This window comes from Moschus berezovskii, chromosome 8, assembly GCF_049115385.1.
Source record: "Moschus berezovskii isolate FMDL1 chromosome 8, NW_MosBer_1.0, whole genome shotgun sequence".
Lineage (NCBI taxonomy): Eukaryota > Metazoa > Chordata > Mammalia > Artiodactyla > Moschidae > Moschus > Moschus berezovskii.
Window position 1 is genome coordinate 110,941,884 of NC_142467.1, and position 19,898 is coordinate 110,961,781.

The 19,898-nt window shown below is 40.1% G+C and overlaps 3 protein-coding genes across 4 annotated transcripts in view; 1 reads left to right on the forward strand and 2 right to left on the reverse strand.

The window, feature by feature from the left end:
• The window catches only part of RNF130 (ring finger protein 130), a 147,481-nt gene that overhangs the window by 33,094 nt on the left and 94,489 nt on the right, over window positions 1-19,898 (reverse strand). The gene's annotated exons all lie outside the window — the stretch shown is intronic.
• LOC129558648 (E3 ubiquitin-protein ligase TRIM13-like) overlaps window positions 1-19,898 on the reverse strand; it is a 29,273-nt gene continuing 9,375 nt past the window's right edge. The window contains exon 1 of the mRNA XM_055429982.2: window positions 1-19,898. This exon is cut by the window's right edge and continues 9,375 nt beyond it. The gene's annotated coding sequence lies outside the window, so the exon portion shown is untranslated.
• LOC129558649 (heterogeneous nuclear ribonucleoprotein A1-like) lies at window positions 6-1,040 on the forward strand. The gene has a single exon (XM_055429984.2). It carries the CDS (start codon window positions 63-65, stop codon window positions 1,023-1,025), a length of 963 nt encoding a protein of 320 aa, XP_055285959.2. The 5' UTR covers window positions 6-62; the 3' UTR covers window positions 1,026-1,040.

The following is a 19,898-nucleotide window of genomic DNA, read 5'->3' on the forward strand; positions in this document are numbered from 1 at the left end:
TTTCTGCCCGTGGACGCCGCCGAGAAAGCATCGTTAAAGTCTTCCCCGCCTCCACTGCCGTCATGTCTAAATCAGAGTCTCCCAAAGAGCCCGAACAGCTGCGGAAGCTCTTCATCGGAGGATTGAGCTTTGAAACAACCGATGAGAGTCTGAGGAGCCATTTTGAGCAATGGGGAACGCTCACAGACTGTGTGGTAATGAGGGATCCAAACACCAAGCGCTCCAGAGGTTTCGGGTTTGTCACATACGCCACGGTGGAGGAGGTGGATGCGGCCATGAATGCAAGGCCACACAAGGTGGACGGAAGAGTTGTGGAACCAAAGAGGGCCGTCTCAAGAGAAGATTCTCAAAGACCTGGTGCCCACTTAACTGTGAAAAAGATTTTTGTTGGTGGCATTAAAGAAGACACTGAAGAACATCACCTGAGAGATTATTTTGAACAGTATGGGAAAATTGAAGTAATTGAAATCATGACTGACCGAGGCAGTGGTAAAAAGAGAGGCTTTGCTTTTGTAACCTTTGATGACCATGACTCCGTAGACAAGATTGTCATTCAGAAATACCACACTGTGAATGGCCACAACTGTGAAGTGAGAAAAGCCCTGTCTAAGCAAGAGATGGCTAGTGCTTCATCCAGCCAGAGAGGTCGAAGTGGTTCTGGAAACTTTGGTGGCGGTCGTGGAGGTGGTTTCGGTGGGAATGACAACTTTGGTCGTGGAGGAAACTTCAGTGGTCGAGGTGGCTTTGGTGGTAGCCGTGGTGGTGGCAGATATGGTGGCAGTGGGGATGGCTATAATGGATTTGGTAATGAGGGAAGCAATTTTGGAGGTGGCGGAAGCTACAATGATTTTGGCAATTACAACAATCAATCTTCAAATTTTGGACCCATGAAAGGAGGAAACTTTGGAGGCAGAAGTTCTGGCCCCTATGGTGGTGGAGGTCAATATTTTGCTAAACCACGAAACCAAGGTGGCTATGGTGGTTCCAGCAGCAGCAGTAGCTATGGCAGTGGCAGAAGGTTTTAATTACTGCCAGGAAACAAAGCTGAGCAGGAGAGGAGAGCCAGAGAAGTGACAGGGAAGCTACAGGTTACAACGGATTTGTGAACTCAGCCAAGCACAGTGGTGGCAGGGCCTAGCTGCTACAAAGAAGACATGTTTTAGACAATACTCATGTGTATGGGCAAAAAACTGGAGGACTGTACTTGTGACTAATTGTATAACAGGTTATTTTAGTTTCTGTTCTGTGGAAAGTGTAAAGCATTCCAACAAAGGGTTTTAAGGTAGATTTTTTTTTTGCACCCATGCTGTTGATTGCTAAATGTAATAGTCTGATCATGACGCTGAATAAATGTCTTTTTTTTTTAATGTGCTGTGTAAAGTTAGTCTACTCTGAAGCCATTTTGGTAAACTACCCCAACAGTGTGAAGTTAGAATTCCTTCAGGGTGATGCCAGGTTCCATTTGAAATTTATTTACAATCTGCTTGGTGGAGAAGCTGTTGTCTTCAGAACCTTGGTGTAGTTGAACTGACAGTTACTGTGTTGTGACCTGGAGTTCACCATTAAAAGGGTCACCCATGCAAAGTCATGGAGGTTTTTTTTTTCTTTTTGGTTATTAATGATTGTTGGCACATCCTATGCAATATATCTAAATTGAATTATGGTACCAGATAAAGTTATAGATGGGAATGAAGCTTGTGTATCATCCATTATCATGTGTAATCAATAAAAGATTTAATACCCTCTTGAAAAAAAAAAAAAAAGAACTGGACATGGAACAACAGACTGGTTCCAAATAGGAAAAGGAGTACGTCAAGGTTGTATATTGTCACCCTGCTTATTTAACTTATATGCAGAGTATATCATGAGGAACGCTGGGCTGGAAGAAGCACAAGCTGGAATCAAGATTGCCGGGAGAAATATCAATAACCTCAGATTTGCAGATGACACCACCCTTATGGCAGAAAGTGAAGAGGAACTCAAAAGCCTCTTGATGAAAGTGAAAGAGGAGAGTGAAAAGGTTGACTTGAAGCTCAACATTCAGAAAACAAAGATCATGGCATCTGGTCCCATCACTTCATGGGAAATAGATGGGGAAACAGTGTCAGACTTTAGTTTTTTGGGCTCCAAAATCACTACGGATGCTGACTGCAGCCATGAAATTAAAAGACGCTTACTCCTTGGAAGGAAAGTTATGACCAACCTAGATAGTATATTAAAAAGCAGAGACATTACTTTGCCAACAAAGGTCCGTCTAGTCAAGGCTATGGTTTTTCCCGTGGTCATGTATGGATGTGAGAGTTGGACTGTGAAGAAAGCTGATCGCTGAAGAATTGATGCTTTTGAACTGTGGTGCTGGAGAACTCTTGAGAGTCCCTTGGACTGCAAGGAGATCCAATCAGTCCATCCTAAAGGAGATCAGTCCTGGGTGTTCATTGGAAGGGCTGATGCTAAAGCTGAAACTCCAATACTCTGGCCACCTCATGCGAAGAGTTGACTCACTGGAAAAGAGTCTGATGCTGGGAAGGATTGGGGGCGGGAGGAGACGGAGACGACAGAGAATGAGATGGCTGGATGGCATCACTGACTCGATGGACATGAGTTTAAATGAACTCCGGGAGTTGGTGATGGACAGGGAGGCCTGGTGTGCTAAGATTCATGGGGTCGCAAAGAGTCGGTCACGACTGAGAGACTGAACTGAACTGAATGCCATTTTCTTAGTTGTCTTGGGGTTGATTTTGTAGATCTTTTTCCTTCTTTTGTATTTCTTGACTATATAAGTCCCTTTAACATTTGTTGTAAAGCTGGTTTGGTAGTACTTAATTCTCTTAACTTACGCTTGTTGGAAAAGCTTTTTATTTCCTCATCAATTCTGAATGAGATCCTTGTTGGGTATAGTAATCTTGGTTGTAGATTTTCCCCTTTCAGTACTTTAAATATATCCAGCCATTGCCTTCTGGCCTTCAGAATTTCTGCTGAAAGATCAGCTCTTAAATGTACGGGGTTTCCCTTGTACGTTACTTGTTGCTTTTCCCTTGCTGCTTTTAATATTCTTTCTTTGGGTTTAGTCTTTGTTAGTTTGATTAGTATGTGTCTTGGTGTGTTTTTCCTTGGGCTTATCCTGTACGGGACTCTTTGTGCCTCTTAATTTTCTCATACCCTTTCTTTTTCTCTTCTTCTTCTGGGACCCCTGTAATTCAAATGTTGGTGTGTTTGACATTGTCCCAGAGGTCTCTGAGACTATCCTCAGTTCTTTTCATTCTTTTTACTTTATTCTGTTCTTCAGAAGTTATTTCCACCATTTTATCTTCCAGCTCACTGATTCGTTCTTCTGCTTCAGATATTCTGCTATTGATTCCTTCCAGAATATTTTAAATTTCAGTAATTGTGTTGTTTGTCTCTGTATGTTTATTCTTTAATTATTCTAGGTCTTTGCTAATTGATTCTTGCATTTTTTCCATTTTGTTTTCAAGGTTTTTGATGATCTTTACTATCATTATTCTGAATTCTTTTTCATGTAGTTGCCTGTTTCCTCTTCATTTGGATTTCTTTCTTTCTAACTTGCTTCTTAATTTGTGTAGTATTTCTCTGCCTTTTCATTATTATTATAACTTACTGTGTTTGAGGTCTTCTTTTCCCAGGATTCAATTTTGAATTCTTTCTTCGTGTTGGTTTCTGCCCTCCTAAGGTTGGTCCAGTGATTTGTGTTGAGCTGCTATTTTTTGATAGTACATTCAGATGCTTCCAGTTACTCCAGCGATGATTATCTGGTTGGAGGATATTCCATGGCCTCTCCATACCTACTGCTGTACTTTTGGCCTGTCCCTCACTCTGTGAGTACTGAACACATACAATGAAAATTTTCAAAAAGAATATATGCAGTGGATCCTCTGTTTAATTTCCAAGTGTATCAAGACTGGCCAAGGAGACTCTTGAGGTGGACACCAGAAACACCACTGAGAAGGGAAGACATCAACACTGATACTTCTGGGTTCCTGATTACCTATTCAGCCCCCAGGGGGCTTGAGCCCCTCCCGAGTGCAAGGCAGGCAGTGAGCCCTGCTCACTGAGGTCTCTGGTGGTGGCAGCGTGGGCGGGAGTCCAAGGGAAGAGTGGCGAGTCTCGCTGGGCCACAGGGTGTCTCCTGCTGTCTCGGTGGTAGTTGTTCCAGAAGTTTCGGATGCCCCAAGCTCTGGCTGCATGGAGAGCCAGTCTCACATGTCTGACTTTTTAAGAGACTGCCAAAATGTTTTCCAAAGTGAGTGTACCATTTCACATTTCCATCAGTAGTGTATGAAAATTCCAATTTCTCCTCCTCCTCACCAACACTTGGTGTGGCCAGTCTTTTTCATTCGATTCTAACAGGTGTGCAGTGGCATCTCACTGAGGTTTTAATTTGCATTTCCATAATGACTAATGAAGTTGAGCATCCTTTCATGTAGTCATTCCACCTGCATATTTTCTCTGGGGAAGCGTCTGCTAGAATCTTTGGTCAATTTTTCTGTTGTTGCTCAGTTGCTAAGTGGTGTCCGACTCTTTGTGACCCCGTGGACTGCAGCATGCCGAGTTCCTCTGTCCTCCACTATCTCCCAGAGTTTTCTCAAATTCACGTCCCTTGAGTCAGCGATGCTATTTAATCCTCTGCTGCCCAATTCTCCTTTTGTGTTCAGTCTTTCCCAGTATTACAGTCTTTCCCAGTAACTCTTCTTTACATCAGGTGGCCAATGTACTGGAGCTTCAGCTTCAGAATCAGTCCTTCCAATGAATATTCAGGACTGATTTCCTTCACGATTGACTGGTTGGCTCTCCTTGCTGTCCAAGGGCTCTCAAGAGTCTTCTCTAACACCACAGTTCAAAAGCATCAATTTTTTGGCACTTTGCCTTCTTTATGGTCCAACTCTTATCTGTAAATGACTACTGGAAAAACCATAGCTTTGACTATATGGACCTTTGTCAGCAAAGTGATGTCTCTGTTTTTTAATATGCTGTCTAGGTTTGTTCTAGTTTTCCTTCCAAGGAGCAAGTGTCTTAGTTTCATGGTTGCAGTCACCATCTGCAGTGATTTTGGAGCCCAAGAAAATAAAGTCTGTCATAATCTCCATTGCTTCCCCATCTATTTGCCATGAAGTGATAGGACTGGATGCCACGATCTTAGTTTTCTGAATGTTGAGCTTTAAGCCAGCTTTTTCACTCTCCTCTTTCACTTTCATCAAGAGGCTCTTTAGCGCTTCTTTGCTTTCTGCACATTAGAGCTGTATCATCTGCATATCTGAGGCTCTTTACATTTCTCCTGGTAATCTTGATGCCAGTTTGAGCTTCATCCAGCCCGCCATTTAGCATGATGTACTCTGCATAGAAGTTAAAAGGGTGACAATATACACTTTTGTCATACTCCTTTCCCAATTTTGTACCTGTCAGTTGTTCCATGTCTGTTGCTTCTTGACTCGCATATAGGTTTCTCAGGAGGCAGGTAAGGTGGTCTGGTACTCCTATTTCTTTAAGAACTTTCCACAGTTTGTTGTGATCCACTGTATAATCATTTAAGAGATTTGATTTAGGTCTTACCTGAATGGCCTAGTGGTTTTCTCTACTTTCTTCAATTTAAGCCAGAATTTTGTGATAAGGAGCTCATGATCTGAGGCACATTCAGCTCCAGGTCTTGTTTTTGCCGAGTGTATACAGCTTCTCCATCTTTGACTGCAAAGAACATAATCAACCTGACTTTGGTACTGACCAACTGGTGATGTCCATGTGCAAAGTCACCTCTTGGGTTGTTGGAAAAGGGTGTTTGCTATCACCAGCATATTCTCTTGACAAAATTCTGTTAGCCTTTGACATGCTTCATTTTGTACTCCAAAGTCAAACCTGCCTGTTATTCTGGATCTCTCTTAACTTTCTACTTTTGCATTCCAATCCCCTATGATGAAGAGGACATCTTTTTTTGGTGTTAGTTCTGGAAGATGTTGTAGGGCTTCAAAGAACCAGTCAACTTTAGCTTCTTTGGCATTAGTGGTTGGGCAGACTTGGATTACTGTGACGCTGAGTGATTTGCCTTGGAAACGAATGGAGATCATTCTGTGGTTTCTGAGGTTGCACCCACGTAGTGTATTTTGGACTCTTTTGTTGAATATGAGGGTTAATTACTCCATGGCTTCTAAGGTATTCTTGCCCACAGTAGTAGATATAATGGTCATCTGAATTGAATTTGCCCATTTCCGTCCATTTTAGTTCACTGATTCCTAAGATGTCAATGTTTCCACTCTTGCCATCTCCTGCTTGACGACATCCAATTTACCTTGACTCATAGACCTAACATTCCCGGTTCCTATGCAATATTGTTCTTTACAGCACTGTACTTTCCTTTCACCACCAGACACATCCACAACTGAGTGTTGTTTCCTGTTTGGCCCAGCTGCTTCATTCTTTCTGGGGCTATTAGTAATTATCCTCCTCTCTTCCCAAGTACTTATACTGGACATCTTTCCGCCTGGGGGGCTCATCTTCTGGTGTCTGGTCGTTTTGCTTTTTATCCTGTTCAGGGGGTTCTCGCAGCAAGAATACTGGAGTGGGTTGCCCTTTCCTCCTCCAGTGGACCACAATTTGTCAGTACTCTTCACTATGACTCATTTGTCTTGGGTGGCCCTGTATGGCATAGCTCGTAGCTTCGTTGAATTACGCAAGCCCCTTCCCCATGACATGGCTGTGATCCATGAAGGGGCCCATTTTTCTAGAGTTTATTGTTTATGATTTGAGAGTATTTTACATATGCTAAAACTTCAATGTGCTATCCACTGAACTACAGAGCTATCTAGAGATTACATACTCTAAATAGAATTCATTTTGCATATATTTTCTCTAACTCTGGTGAAAGTGTTAGTCGCTCACTTGTGTCAGACTCTTTGTGACCCCATGGACTGTAGTTCACCATGGCTACAGTTTGGAGCCCACCATGGCTTCTCTGTCCATGGAGTTCTCTAAGAAAGAATACTGAAATCTCCAGGGTATCTTCCTGACCCAGAGACTGAAGCTGGGTCTCTTGCACTGCAGGCAGATTCTTTATCATCTGAGTCACCAGGGAAACTTTTAATTTTGATGATGTCAGTTATCAATGTTTCATTTGTCAATTGTATTCTGGTGTCATATCTAAGTAATCTTTGCCTATCCCAATGTTACAAGAGTTTCCTCTATTTTCTTTCTAGAAGTTTATATGTAGGCCTTTAATATGAAGCTCTCTGATTCATTTTAGTTACTTTTTATATGGTTCAAGGGTTGGATCAAAGTTTTATTTTCTTTATATGACACATAATTGTTCTAGCCCCACCTGTCCTTCCTTCACTGAACTGCTTTTTACATTTGGAAAAAATTAGTTTATTTATGGTCATAAATGTGTGGGTCTATATCTGAATACTATTTTGTACCATGTATTTATCTGTCTATCATTAAGCAAATACCACAGGGTGATGATTTCTGTAGCACTGTGACAAATCTGAAGTCAAGTCCAACTTTTTTCTTCTTTTCCTGTATCTTTTGGTTGTTGTTGATCTTTTGTTTTCCCATATTATTTTAGGTTCATGTTGTCAGTTTCTATTAAAAACAAAAGCCTTTTGGGATCCACAGTGAGATTGTTCTGAATGTATAGATCAACTGGGAGAGAAATGACATATTAATACCGAGTCTTCCCCCAAAAACTGTATATCTCTCCATCTATTTAACTCTTATTTCTCTCAACAACGCTCTACAGTTTTCACTGTATAGGCCTGCATATCTTTTGTGAGCTCTCTAAGAATTCTGTTTATGCTATTTCCTGTTGATGCTAATAAAATGGTATTTTAAAAATTCAATTCCCATTCATTGCTTGTACAGGAAATTCATTAATGTATAATGATCTGATACCTTGCAACCTTGTTAAACCCGTCTGTTAGTTCCAGTATCTTTTTAATGAGCTCCATCAAATTTTCTTCACAGATAATAATGTCATCTGCAAATGAATAGTTTTACTTTATTTCTAATACAGATACCTTTCTTTCTTTTCTCGTTCCTTACTGAATTGGCTAGAACCTCCGGTATAGTGTGGAAACAGTCATCAGAGCACACATCTATCTCTTGTTCCTAATTTAAGGAAAAACCATCTAGTTTTTCTCCTTTAATATGATCGCACGTGTGTGCTAAGGTGCTTCAGTCGTGTTCGACTCTGCAATGCTATGAACCGTAGCCCGCCAGGCTCCTCTGTCCACGGGATTCTCCAGGCAAGAATCCTGGAGTGGGTTGCCATGCCCTCCTTCAGAAGACTGTCCAAACCCAGGAATAGAACCTGTGTCTCTTATATCTCCTGCACTGGCAGGTGGGTTCTTTACCACTAGCGCCACCTGGGTCAGTTTTTCATAGATGTTCCTCATCAGTTTAAGGAAGTTACCTTTTGTTTACTTTGCTAAGAGATTTAAAACATGTCACTTAACTTTTACTGTAAAAAAAAATAAAAATAAAAACAACGGTAATAGTGTATAAGATGATCATAAAAACATATCCATAACCTATAAGTACTGGAAACAAGTGGTAAAGACAGCAGGATGGTTCTTTTGTAGCTTTTGCCCCCCAAGGAGGCACAGTGTCCATGATGATGAATAATGAATGATAATGAAATTCGCTCAGTCAACTCCGACTCTTTGTGACCCCATGGACTCTATAGTCCATGGAATGTTCCAGGCCAGAGTACTGGAGTGGGTAGCCTTTCCCTTCTCTAGGGGATCTTCCCAACCCAGGGATTGAACCCAGGTCTCCTGCATTGCAGGTGGATTCTTCACCAGCTGAGCCACAAGGGAAGCCACAGTGTCCATACTAGTCCTCAAAAAATGAGAGAAAGTCTCATATGTTGAAACAGGGGTTTTAAAGGTACCTCTTTAAGAAGTCAAATTCTTGTAAATCAAGTGACTTTGCCTACTGACATTTGCTGTTTACCAACAATAACGTTTGTGTATGGCCAGATCTTAACACCTGTTTTCACTTGATTCTAATGGCAAACCTGTGCCTGTGGTACAAGCTGTTCTATAAGAGCTTGTGAAATACCACAGGTGCTCAAAAACCTGTGGAAACAACAGCTGTCTGCTCAAGACCACCTTTTTAAAGTCTCCTGGTAGGTTGGTAGGTCATAATCAAGGGTTAGAAATTATTTGCTGTGGTACAGATGCAATGAACAGACCTGAGGTCAGCTCTGGGAGGAAAAACCTAAATTTCCTTTTATTTAAGAGGCACACAAAGCACACTCCCTGATTCTTTTCACTGCCCAAGGGAAGGGACTCTTGTAACTGTCAGTCTGTCTTTCTCGAAACCAGGCCCTCTGTCAGCCTCAGCAACAAGGACAGTCTCAGACAGGTGGTTCCCACATGCTGAGCCTGCCATCAGGGAGGCTTCATCCTCTTGAGTAGTCTTGGGTAAGGGTTGGGGAGACAAGGATACTGCAAGTCTGTCAACTCTTGGCCAGCTGCCCCCCAGGCCCTGTGCACTGCCCTCCATGAACGCTACATCATCCCAGAAACCTGCTAAGACTTTTTAATCAGGAATACATGATGGATTCTGGCTATTTTTTCCCCTGCATTTACTGGCTCAGATGGTAAAGAATCTGTCTGCAATGCAGGAGACCTGGTTTCAATCCCTAGATTGGCAAGATCCCCTGGAGAAGGGAATGGCTACCCATTCCAATATTCTTGCCTACAGAATTCCAGGGACAGAGGAGCCTGGCAGGCTACAGTCCATGGGATTGCAAAGAGTCAGACAAGACTGAGGGACTAAGCATGCACTGAGATCATAGGTTTTCCCTTTTTTGGTCTGTTAATATGAGAAATTATATTAGTTTTGAAAGTTAAATCAACCTGAATTCTTGGGATAAATGCCACTCGATCATGATGAATTATCCTTTTTACGTATTGTTGGATATGATTTGCTAAAATCTGTTTAGAATTTTTGAGTATATGCTTCAAGAGGGATTCTTGTCTGTACTTTTCTGTTTTGTAATGTTTTTGGTTTGGTTTTGCTATCAGGATGATTCTGGCTTCACAGAATGAAATGGGAAGTATACCCATCTTTTCAATTTTCTGGAGTTGTATAGAACTGTTATTATCTCTTCCTTAAGTTTTTGTTAGAACTCATCAGAAACCATCTGTACTTGGAGTTTTCTTTTTTGGATAATTTTAAATGCAATTTTGTTAATAAAAATAGGGATATTTATCAAATCATCTGGAATTTGTCCATTTCATAGAAGCTATCAAATTTACTGCCATAAACCTGTTTGTTTTAGTTGCTAAGTTGTGTCCTACTCTTTGCAACACCATGGACCACAGCCCACCAGGCTCCTCTGTCCATGGGATTTCCCAGGTAAGAACGCTGGAGTGGGTTGCCATTTCCTTCTCCGCAAAACTTGTTCATAAGATTTCCTTATTATCTCCATAATCTGTAGTGATGTCATCTCTCTCATTTTTAATACTGTTAATCTGTGCCTTCTCTTTTTCTCCTGATCAGTTTGGCCAGAGGCTTGGCAATTCTAGTTCTTTGAGTAATTTTCTCTACTGTTTTTCTGTTTGCTAGTTTGCCAACTGCTGCTCTGATCTTTCTTATTACCTTTCTTCTGCCTACTTTTGGTTTAATTTGCTCTTCTTTCTCTGATTTCTTAAAGTGTAAGCTGAGAGTACTGATTTTAGACATTCTTCTCTAATACAGGAATTGCTTTAGTGGCATCTTTAAAATTTTGATATACTGTATTTTCATTCAGTTCAAATGATATTCTAATTTACCTTTTGATTTCTTCATCTCATGGGTCATTTAGACGTTAGATATTTGGGGGTTTTCCAGAGATTTTTGTTATTAATTTCTAATTTAACTCCAAGAGGTCAGAGAATGTATTTTGTATGGCTTGAATTCTTTTAAAACTTATTGAGACTTGTTTTATAGTGCTTCTAAAGAATTTATGTTCTGCTTTTGTTGGATGGAGTGTTCCATTAACATCAATCAGGTAAAGTTAGTTGATTCAAGTCTTTTATATATGCAATGATTTTCTACTTATTCTTTTGATTATTGAGAGAGAGGTAATCAAATCTCTGACAATAGCTGCAGGTTTGTTTACTTCTCACTGCAGGTTTACACTTCGTATTTTTTTTTTTTTAGCTTTGACATTGTGTGTGTTAGTCACTCAGTCGTGTCCAACTCTGTAACCCCATGGACTATAACTCGCCAGGCTCCTCTGTCCATGGAATTCTCCAGGGAAGAATACTGGAGTGGGTGCCATTCCCTTCTCCAGGAGATCTGCATGAATGTTTAAATGTAATGTTCCTAACTGACCATAATAAATTGACCATTTATTATTAAGAAGTGACTTATCCCTAGCAATAGGTTTGCTCTGCAATCCTCTGATATTAATTAGCCTCTTCAATTACATTTTGATTTGTGTCAGTATCGTGTACCTTCTTCATCTTTTTGACCTAGGTTTCCTATAAAGAGCATATGGTTAGGTCTTGCTCTTTTTTTTGGTCCAATCTGTTAAGTCTCTGCTTTTAACTCAGTGTTTAGATTGTACACTTTAATATGGTCATTGAAACAATTATGTTTGTCTATTACTTTGGTTTTTGTTTCCTATTTGTCCCATCTACTCTTTATTCCCTTTTCCTGGTTTTTCTGTTCTCTTTAGGATTTTTAAAATAATCCCATTTATCTCCTTTGTTTGATTTAGCTATAACTCTCTGTAGTAGTTACTTTAGGGTTTAAGTACAGATATGTAACTAGTCTAATTTCAGGTATATACTGCTTTACATATAGTGTTCCGTTCTGTTGCTCAGTCGTGTCCGACTCTTTGCGACCCCGTGGACTGTAGCCTACCAGGCTTCTCCGTCCATGGGATTCTCCAGGCAAGAATACTGGAGTGGGTTACCGTTTCCTTCTCCAGGGGATCTTCCCGACCCAGGGATCGAACCCGGGTCTCCCGCGTTGGAGGCAGACGCTTTAACCTCTGAGCCAGTAAGAGCCTTATAATAGTATTCTTTCACTGCACCCCTCTCAGCTTTTGTGCTTTTGTTGTCATCCACTTATCCTGTATAACTCCATAATATGTTATCATATTTTTTAACATATAAATATCTTACAGAGTAAACAATTTTTTAATTGTGGTTAAAAACATGTAACGCAAAATTTACCATCCTAACCATCTCTGAGTGTACACTTTATTAGTGGCAAGTACATTCACATTTTTGCGCAGCAAATCTCCAAAACTCATTCATCTCGCAAAACTGAAACTCTGTATCAATTAAACGTTCCCTCCTTCCCCCAACTCCTCTGCCAGTCCCTCAGTTCAGTTCAGTTCAGTTCAGTCGCTCAGTCGTGTCCGACTCTCCGCGACCCCATGAATCACAGCACGCCAGGCCTCCCTGTCCATCACCAACTCCCGGAGTACACTCAAACTCATGTCCACAGAGTCGGTGATGCCATCCAGCCATCTCATTCTCCGTCGTCCCCTTCTCCTCCCGCCCCCAACCTTTCCCAGCATCAGAGTCTTTTCCAGTGAGTCAACTCGTCTCATGAGGTGGCCAAAGTATTGGAGTTTCAGCTTTAGCATCAGTCCCTCCAATGAACATCCAGGATTGATCTCCTTTAGAATGGACTGGTTGGATCTCCTTGCAGTATAAGGGACTCTCAAGAGTCTTCTCCAACACCACAGTTCAAAAGCATCGATTCTTCGGCGATCAGCTTTCTTCACAGTCCAACTCTCACATCCATACATGACCACGGGAAAAACCATTGCCTTGACTAGACGGACCTTGGTCGGCAAAGTAATGTCTCTGCTAGCAACCACTATTTTACTTTCCATCTTTGAATTTGATTACTCTACATATCTCATATAAGAGTAATCATACAGTATTTGTCTTTTTTATGACTAGTTTGTTTTGCTTGCCATAATGTCCTCAAGGTTCATCCATAATGTAGCATGTGTCAGAATTTTCTTCTTTTTTAAAGCTGAATAAGGTTAAATAATATTTAAAGCTGAATAATATTGTATGTATATATCATATTTCCTTTATACATTCATCTATTGATGGACACCCAAGCTGCTTCCACTTTTGGTTATTGTGAATAATGCTGCTATTGAACATGGGTACAAAATAATCTCACTGAGATCCTGTTTTCAATTCTTTTGGTAAATAGCCAGAAGTGAAATCGCTAGGTCACATGGTATTTAAAAGTTTTGAGGAACTGCTATACTGTCTTAAAAGTGGCTGTACCATTTTGCAGTGTATAAAAGGTTCTAGTTTCTTCTCATCCAAGAAATATTTATTTTTCTGTTTTCTGAAATATTAGCTCTAATGATTGTGAAACAATATCTCAATTGTGGTTTTGATTTGTATTTCCCTAATGATTAGCATGTTGAACATCTTTTCACGTGCTTATTGGCTGTCTGTATCTCGCTATATGAGAAAAGTCTTAAGTCCTTTGCCCATTTAAAAAGTCAGGTTTTTTTTTTGTTGTTGCTGATGCTGAGTTGTAGAAGTTCTTTATGTATTTTGGATAGGGACTGCACAAACTTTTGATGCACAGACATTCTAAATTTTGATACATTCCAATTTATTTATAATTTTTATTACTTGTACTTTTAACATCATATCCAACAAATCACTGTCAAACGATATACTGTTTTACAGTTTTATGATAAGGTCTCTGACCTATTTTTTTGTACACAGTGTAAGGTAACAGTCCAAATTCATTCTTTTGTATGAGGATATCCAGTTTTTCCAGCATCATTTGTTGAAAAGACTGTCTGTTCCTCATTAATGGTCTTGGCACCATGTCAAAACTCATTTGAACATATATGTCAGGGTTTATCTCTGGGCTCTCAATTCTACTCCACTAGTCTGTCTTTATGCCAGCACTACACTATTTTGATTACTGTAGCTTTGTAATAAGTTCTTTATATAGAAATATATATATATGTATGTATGTATGTATTTGGCTGCATCTTAGATGTAGCACGTGGGATCTAGTTCCCTGACCACAGACTGAACCTGGGCCCCCTGGACTGGAAGCGTGGAGTCCCTGCAATAAATTCTTAAATTAAGAAGTTTGAGACCTTCAATTTTGTTCTTTTTCAAGGTTGTTTTGGCTATTTAGATCTCTTGAGATTTCCTATGAAATTTAAAATAGATTTTTCTGTCTCTGCAAAAAAGTAATGGGAATTTTGATAGGAAGTGCACTGACTTGTACATCACTTTAGGTGCTATTATCATCTGAACAATATTAAGTCTTCTAATCCATGAATACAGTATGACTTTCCATTTATTTGTATCTTTAATTTCTTTCAGCAACATTTGGTAGTTTTCAGTGTAATATAAGTCTTTTATCTCCTTGGTTAAGTTTATTCTTTTCTTTTAATTATTTTTATTTATTTGGTTGCACTGGGTCTTAGCTGTGGCATGTGGGATCTAGTTCCCTGACCAGGGAGCAAACCCAGGTCCCCTGCACTGAGAGCTCAGAGTCTTAGCCACTGGACCACCAGGGAAGTCCTGGTTAAGTTTATTCTTAAGTATTTTACTCTTTTATCTCACTGCTATTGTAAATGAAATTGTTTCCTTAATTTCCTTCTTGAATTGTTCAGTGTTAGTATATAGAACATATTTTGAAGGCAGATCTGAGATAACGGATAGATTAAATGTGGAATATGGGAGAAAGAAATGGGTCAAAGATAATCCTGAGTAGCTTAGAGAATATAATCACCATTTAATGACATAGAGAAGATACAGGAAAAGAAGATTTGGAGGGAGAAACCAAGAGCTCAGTATTGGGTGCATGAAGTTTGAGGTCAAGTATCATGAGAACTGACTACTAGAGATGGGAAGCACAGGTCATGGTGGCCTCAACAATAATCGTTCAGTGGATTAACAGGAAGAAAAGCCTGATGGAGTGGCCTTCAACTGGAACAAGGTGGTGACGCCAGGGCAGCTTTTTAAATCTTACCAAATTTCCTCATAAAATGCAGAGAAAGAGTAAAAGTAAAAGCCTGCAAACATCTTCGGCAAAGCCAGGTGGAAGAATACCTCATAAACCCCAGACTACAAGTAGGTGGGGTCAGACCACCAACTGCAGTATTATTCTACGGATACACAATCAGCAGTTATGTTAAGGCAGTGGAGGCAGAGATTCTGATAGCCCTAAGAGCTTTATCCATCCACTATGAAGGTTCCATCAGTCTTTCACCTGGTTTTTAGCACCCAGAGATGATCAGTAAAAATCTATCATTTCACTGAGGGTTAGGAAATGGTGATTTTCTAATTCATAATTCATTTATTAGTTGGAGTACTTCTTTTTTTTTTGGGGGGGGGTAGTTCTTCTTTAAAGATGTTTCCCTCATCAACTAGCTGGTTACTATGCAATACAATTTGTACAGAAAAAAAATTTTTTTTTAAAAGTCAGTTTTTAAAAATTGATTTCCAGAATAACTACTTTCTATTGGTTCTAACTGCTACTACTGCTAAGTCACTTCAGTCGTGTTCGACTCTGTGTGACCCCATAGACGGAAGCCCACCAGGCTCCCCCGTCCCTGGGATTCTCCAGGCAAGAACACTGGAGTGGGTTGCCATTTCCTTCTGCAATGTGTGAAGGTGAAAAGTGAAAGTGAAGTCACTCAGTCGTGTCCGACCCTTAGCGACCCCACGGACTGCAGCCTACGAGGCTCCTCCATCCGTGGGATTTTTTAGGCAAGAGTACTGGAGTGGCTTGCCATTGCCTTCTCCAATTGGTTCTAACTACTTTCAATTATAATCAACTGCAATATTTAATCCCTGAAAGTTCAGTCTTTGACGAATATGGTCTTATCTATGACCAATATGACCAACCTGGCACCCAGGTCCTTATGGTATCGCCATAATAGAATTCAGTAGCTTCCTTGCTATCTTAAACAATATTCATCTTATACACTTGCTGTCCTAAACCTAAAGTATACCTTTTCTCTAAGGATTCCTAAGCTTTTCTGACTGGGAAATGATATTTGAAAATAACCCTAAGCAGTCTGAAGGTGGAATGGGGTGGGAACAGAGATTCATTATTCTCAGTTCAGTTCAATCACTCAGTCGTGTCTGACTCTTTGTGACCCCATAAACTACAGCACGCCAGGCCTCTCTGTCCATCACCAACTCATGGAGCCTACACAGACTCATGTCCACTGAGTCACAGTGATGCCATCCAACCATCTCATCCTCTGTCGTCCCCTTCTCCTCCTGCCCTCAGTCTTTACAGCATCAAGGTCTTTTCAAATGAATCAGCTCTTCGCATCAGGTGGCCAAAGTATTGGAGTTTCAGCTTCACCATCAGTCCTTCCAATGAAAACCCAGGACTGATCTCCTTTAGGATGGACTAGTTGGATCTCCTTGCGGTCAAAGGGACTCTCAAGAGTCTTCTCCAACACCACAGTTCAAAAGCATCAATTCTTTGGCACTCAGCTTTCTTTACAGTCCAACTCTCACATCCATACATGACTATTGGAAAAACCATAGACTTGACTAGATAGACCTTTGTTGGCAAAGTAATATCTCTGCTTTTCAATATGCTGTCTAGGTTGGTCATAATTTTCCTTCCAAGGGGCAAGTGTCTTTTAATTTCATGGCTGCAATCACCATCTGCAGTGATTTTGGAAATCAAGAAAATAAAAGTCAGCCACTATTTCCACTCTTTCCCCATCTATTTGTCATGAAGTGATGGGACTGGATGCCATGATCTGAGTTTTTTGAATGTTGAGTTTTAAGCCAACTTTTTCACTCTCCTCTTTCACCCTCAACAAGAGACTCTTTAGTTCTTCCTTCGATTTCTGCTATTAAAGTGGTGTCATCTGCATATCTGAGGTTATTGGTATTTCTCCCGGCAATCTTGATTCCAGCTTGTGCTTCATCCAATCCACCATTTCTCATGATGTCCTCTGCATATAAGTTAAATAAGCAGGGTGACAATATACAGCCTTGACATACTCCATTCCCTATTTGGAACCAGTCTGTTGTTCCATGTCCAGTTCTGACTGTTGCTTCCTGACCTGCATACAGATTTCTCAAGAGGAGGGTCAGGTGGTCTGGTATTACCATCTCTTTCAGAATTTTCCACAGTTTACTGTGATCCACACAGTCAAAGGCTTTGGCATAATCAATAAACCAGAAATAGATGTTTTTCTGGAACTCTCTTGCTATTTTGATGATCTATTGGATGTTGGCAATTTGACCTCTGGTTCCTCTGTCTTCTCTAAATCCAGCTTGAACACCTGGAAGTTCACGGTTCACGTTATTGCTGAAGCCTGGCTTGGAGAATTTGGGGCATCACTTTACTAGTGTGTGAGATGAGTGCAATTGTGCGGTAGTTTATTCTTTGGGATTGGAATGAAAACTGACCTTGTCCAGTCCTGTGGCCACTGCTGAGTTTTCCAAATTTGCTGACATACTGAGTGCAGCACTTTCAGGCATCATCTTTCAGGATTTGAAAGAGCTCCACTGGAATTCCATCACCACCACTAGATTTGTTCGTAGTGACGCTCTCTAAGGCCCACTTGGCTTCACATTCCAGGATGTCTGCCTCTAGGTGAGTGATCACACCATCATAACTATCTGGGTCGTGAAGACCTTTTTTGTACAGTTCTTCTGTGTATTCTTGTCACCTCTTCTTAATATCTTCTGCTTCTGTTAGGTCCATACCATTTCTGTCCTTTATTGAGCCCATCTTTGCATGAAATGTTCCCTTGGTATCTCTAATTTTCTTGAAGAGATCTCTAGTCTTTTCCACTCTGTTGTTTTCCTCTATTTCTTTGCACTGATCACTGAGGAAGGCTTTCTTATCTCTCCTTGCTATTCTTTGGAACTCTGCATTCAGATGGGTATACTTTTCCTCTTCTCCTTTGCTTTTCATGTCTCTTCTTTTCACAGCTATTTGTAAGGCCTCCTCAGACAGCCATTTTGCTTTTTTGCATTTCTTTTCCATGGGGATGGTCTTCATCCCTGTCTCTTGTACAGTGTCATGAACCTCCATCCATAGTTCATCAGGCACTCTATCAGATCTAGTTCCTTAAATCTATTTCTCACTTCCACTGTATAATCATAAAGGATTTGAATTAGTTCATATCTGAATGGTCCAGCGGTTTTCCCCACTTTCTTTAATTTAAGCCTGAATTTGGCAATAAGGAGTTCATGATCTGAGCCACAGCCAGCTCCCGGTCTTGTTTTTGCTGGCTGTATAGAACTTCTCCATCTTTGGCTGCAAATATAATCAATATGATTTCGGTGGTGACCATCTGGTGATTGATGTCCATGTGTAGAATCTTCTCTTGTGTTGTTTGAAGAGGGTGTTTGCTATGACCAGTGCATTCTCTTGGCAAAACTCTATTAGCCTTTGCCCTGCTTCATTCTGTGCTCCAAGGTCAAATTTGCCTATTACTCCAGGTGTTTCTTGACTTCCTACTTTTGCATTCCAGTCCCCTATAATGAAAAGGACATCTTTTTTGGGTGTTAGTTCTAAAAGGTCTTGTAGGTCTTCATAGAACTGTTCAACTTCGGCTTCTTCAGCATTACTGGCCGGGGCGTAGGCTTGGATTACTGTAATATTGAATGGTTTGCCTTGGAAACGAACAGAGATCATTCTGTCATTTTTAAGATTGTATCCAAGTACTGCATTTCCAACTCTTCTGTTGACCATGATGGCTACTCCATTTCTTCTAAGGGATTCTTGCCCACAATAGTAGATATAATGGTCATCTGAGTTAAATTCACCCATTCCAGTCTATTTTAGTTCGCCAATTCCTAGAATGTCCATGTTCACTCTTGCCATCTCTAGTTTGACCATTTCCAGTTTGCCTTGATTCATGGACCTAACATTCCAGATTCCTATGCAATATTGCTCTTTACAGCATCGGACCTTGCTTGTATCACCAGTCACATCCACAATGGGGTGTTGTTTTTGCTTTGGCTCCATCCCTTCATTCTTTCTTAAGTAATTTCTACTGATCTCCAGTAGCATACTGGGCACCTACCGCCTGGGGAGTTCATCTTTCAGTTTCTATATTATTTTATAAATGATGCAAAATAACTTTCTGATTCTGTCATTTCTCTCGTATTTATTAGTTGGAATTCTTCTATTAACAGAGGTATTCATTGTTACTGAGCTGTCATTGCCATGGACAGAGGAGCTCTGTATATTTTAGAAAAAGGAAAATAAACCAAGAGTCCATACTGATATTTTCAACTCAATAATAAGATTAAAGGATTATTATTTAATTCCTTTAATTTAAATATTTATTCTCTTATTCTGATTCTTGGCTTCTAGTATCATTAACACAATTATTTCTTTGCTTTATCTTACAATCTACATATAATAGTTTCAAAACAACAATCAAAACTACCAACAATAAGACTATTAAACGTAGTTCAGACTGTTTTTTTTATCCTTAGAATGTGGCCCAATAGAAACATACTGTCAAAAAAATCCTTCTAAAACATGGCTAGAAGTGGCTAATGGCCATTTCTCTATGTGTTTATGTAATCATCTTGAAACATATTTAGGTTCTAGTTGCTTTTAAGTGTGACGATTTCTTTTCTTTTTACAAAATATTATCTAAAACACTTAGATAGTTCCAAAGTCAGAACTATAAAACCAGCACAGGGAAGTCTCTATCCATCTGTCTCCTCCACCCTGTTTCCTTTCCCCTAAATAGCTCTTTATGTTAATTCTTGCTTTATCCTTACATTGCTTCTTTTGAAAGTTAAAGCACATATATGTGCATGTAGATATGTTATATGTATACCCATATCTATTAATGTTTTCATGGTTCCACCCTTCTTATAGTAATTGGTATGTTAAAGCTATTCTGCACTAAGAGGTCACCCCACAGCAGCATCCAGAGA

Coding starts and splice junctions, on each gene's coding strand:
- LOC129558649 (XM_055429984.2), top strand. CDS start 63: ATGTCTAAATCAGAGTCTCCCAAAGAGCCCGAACAGCTGCGGAAGCTC.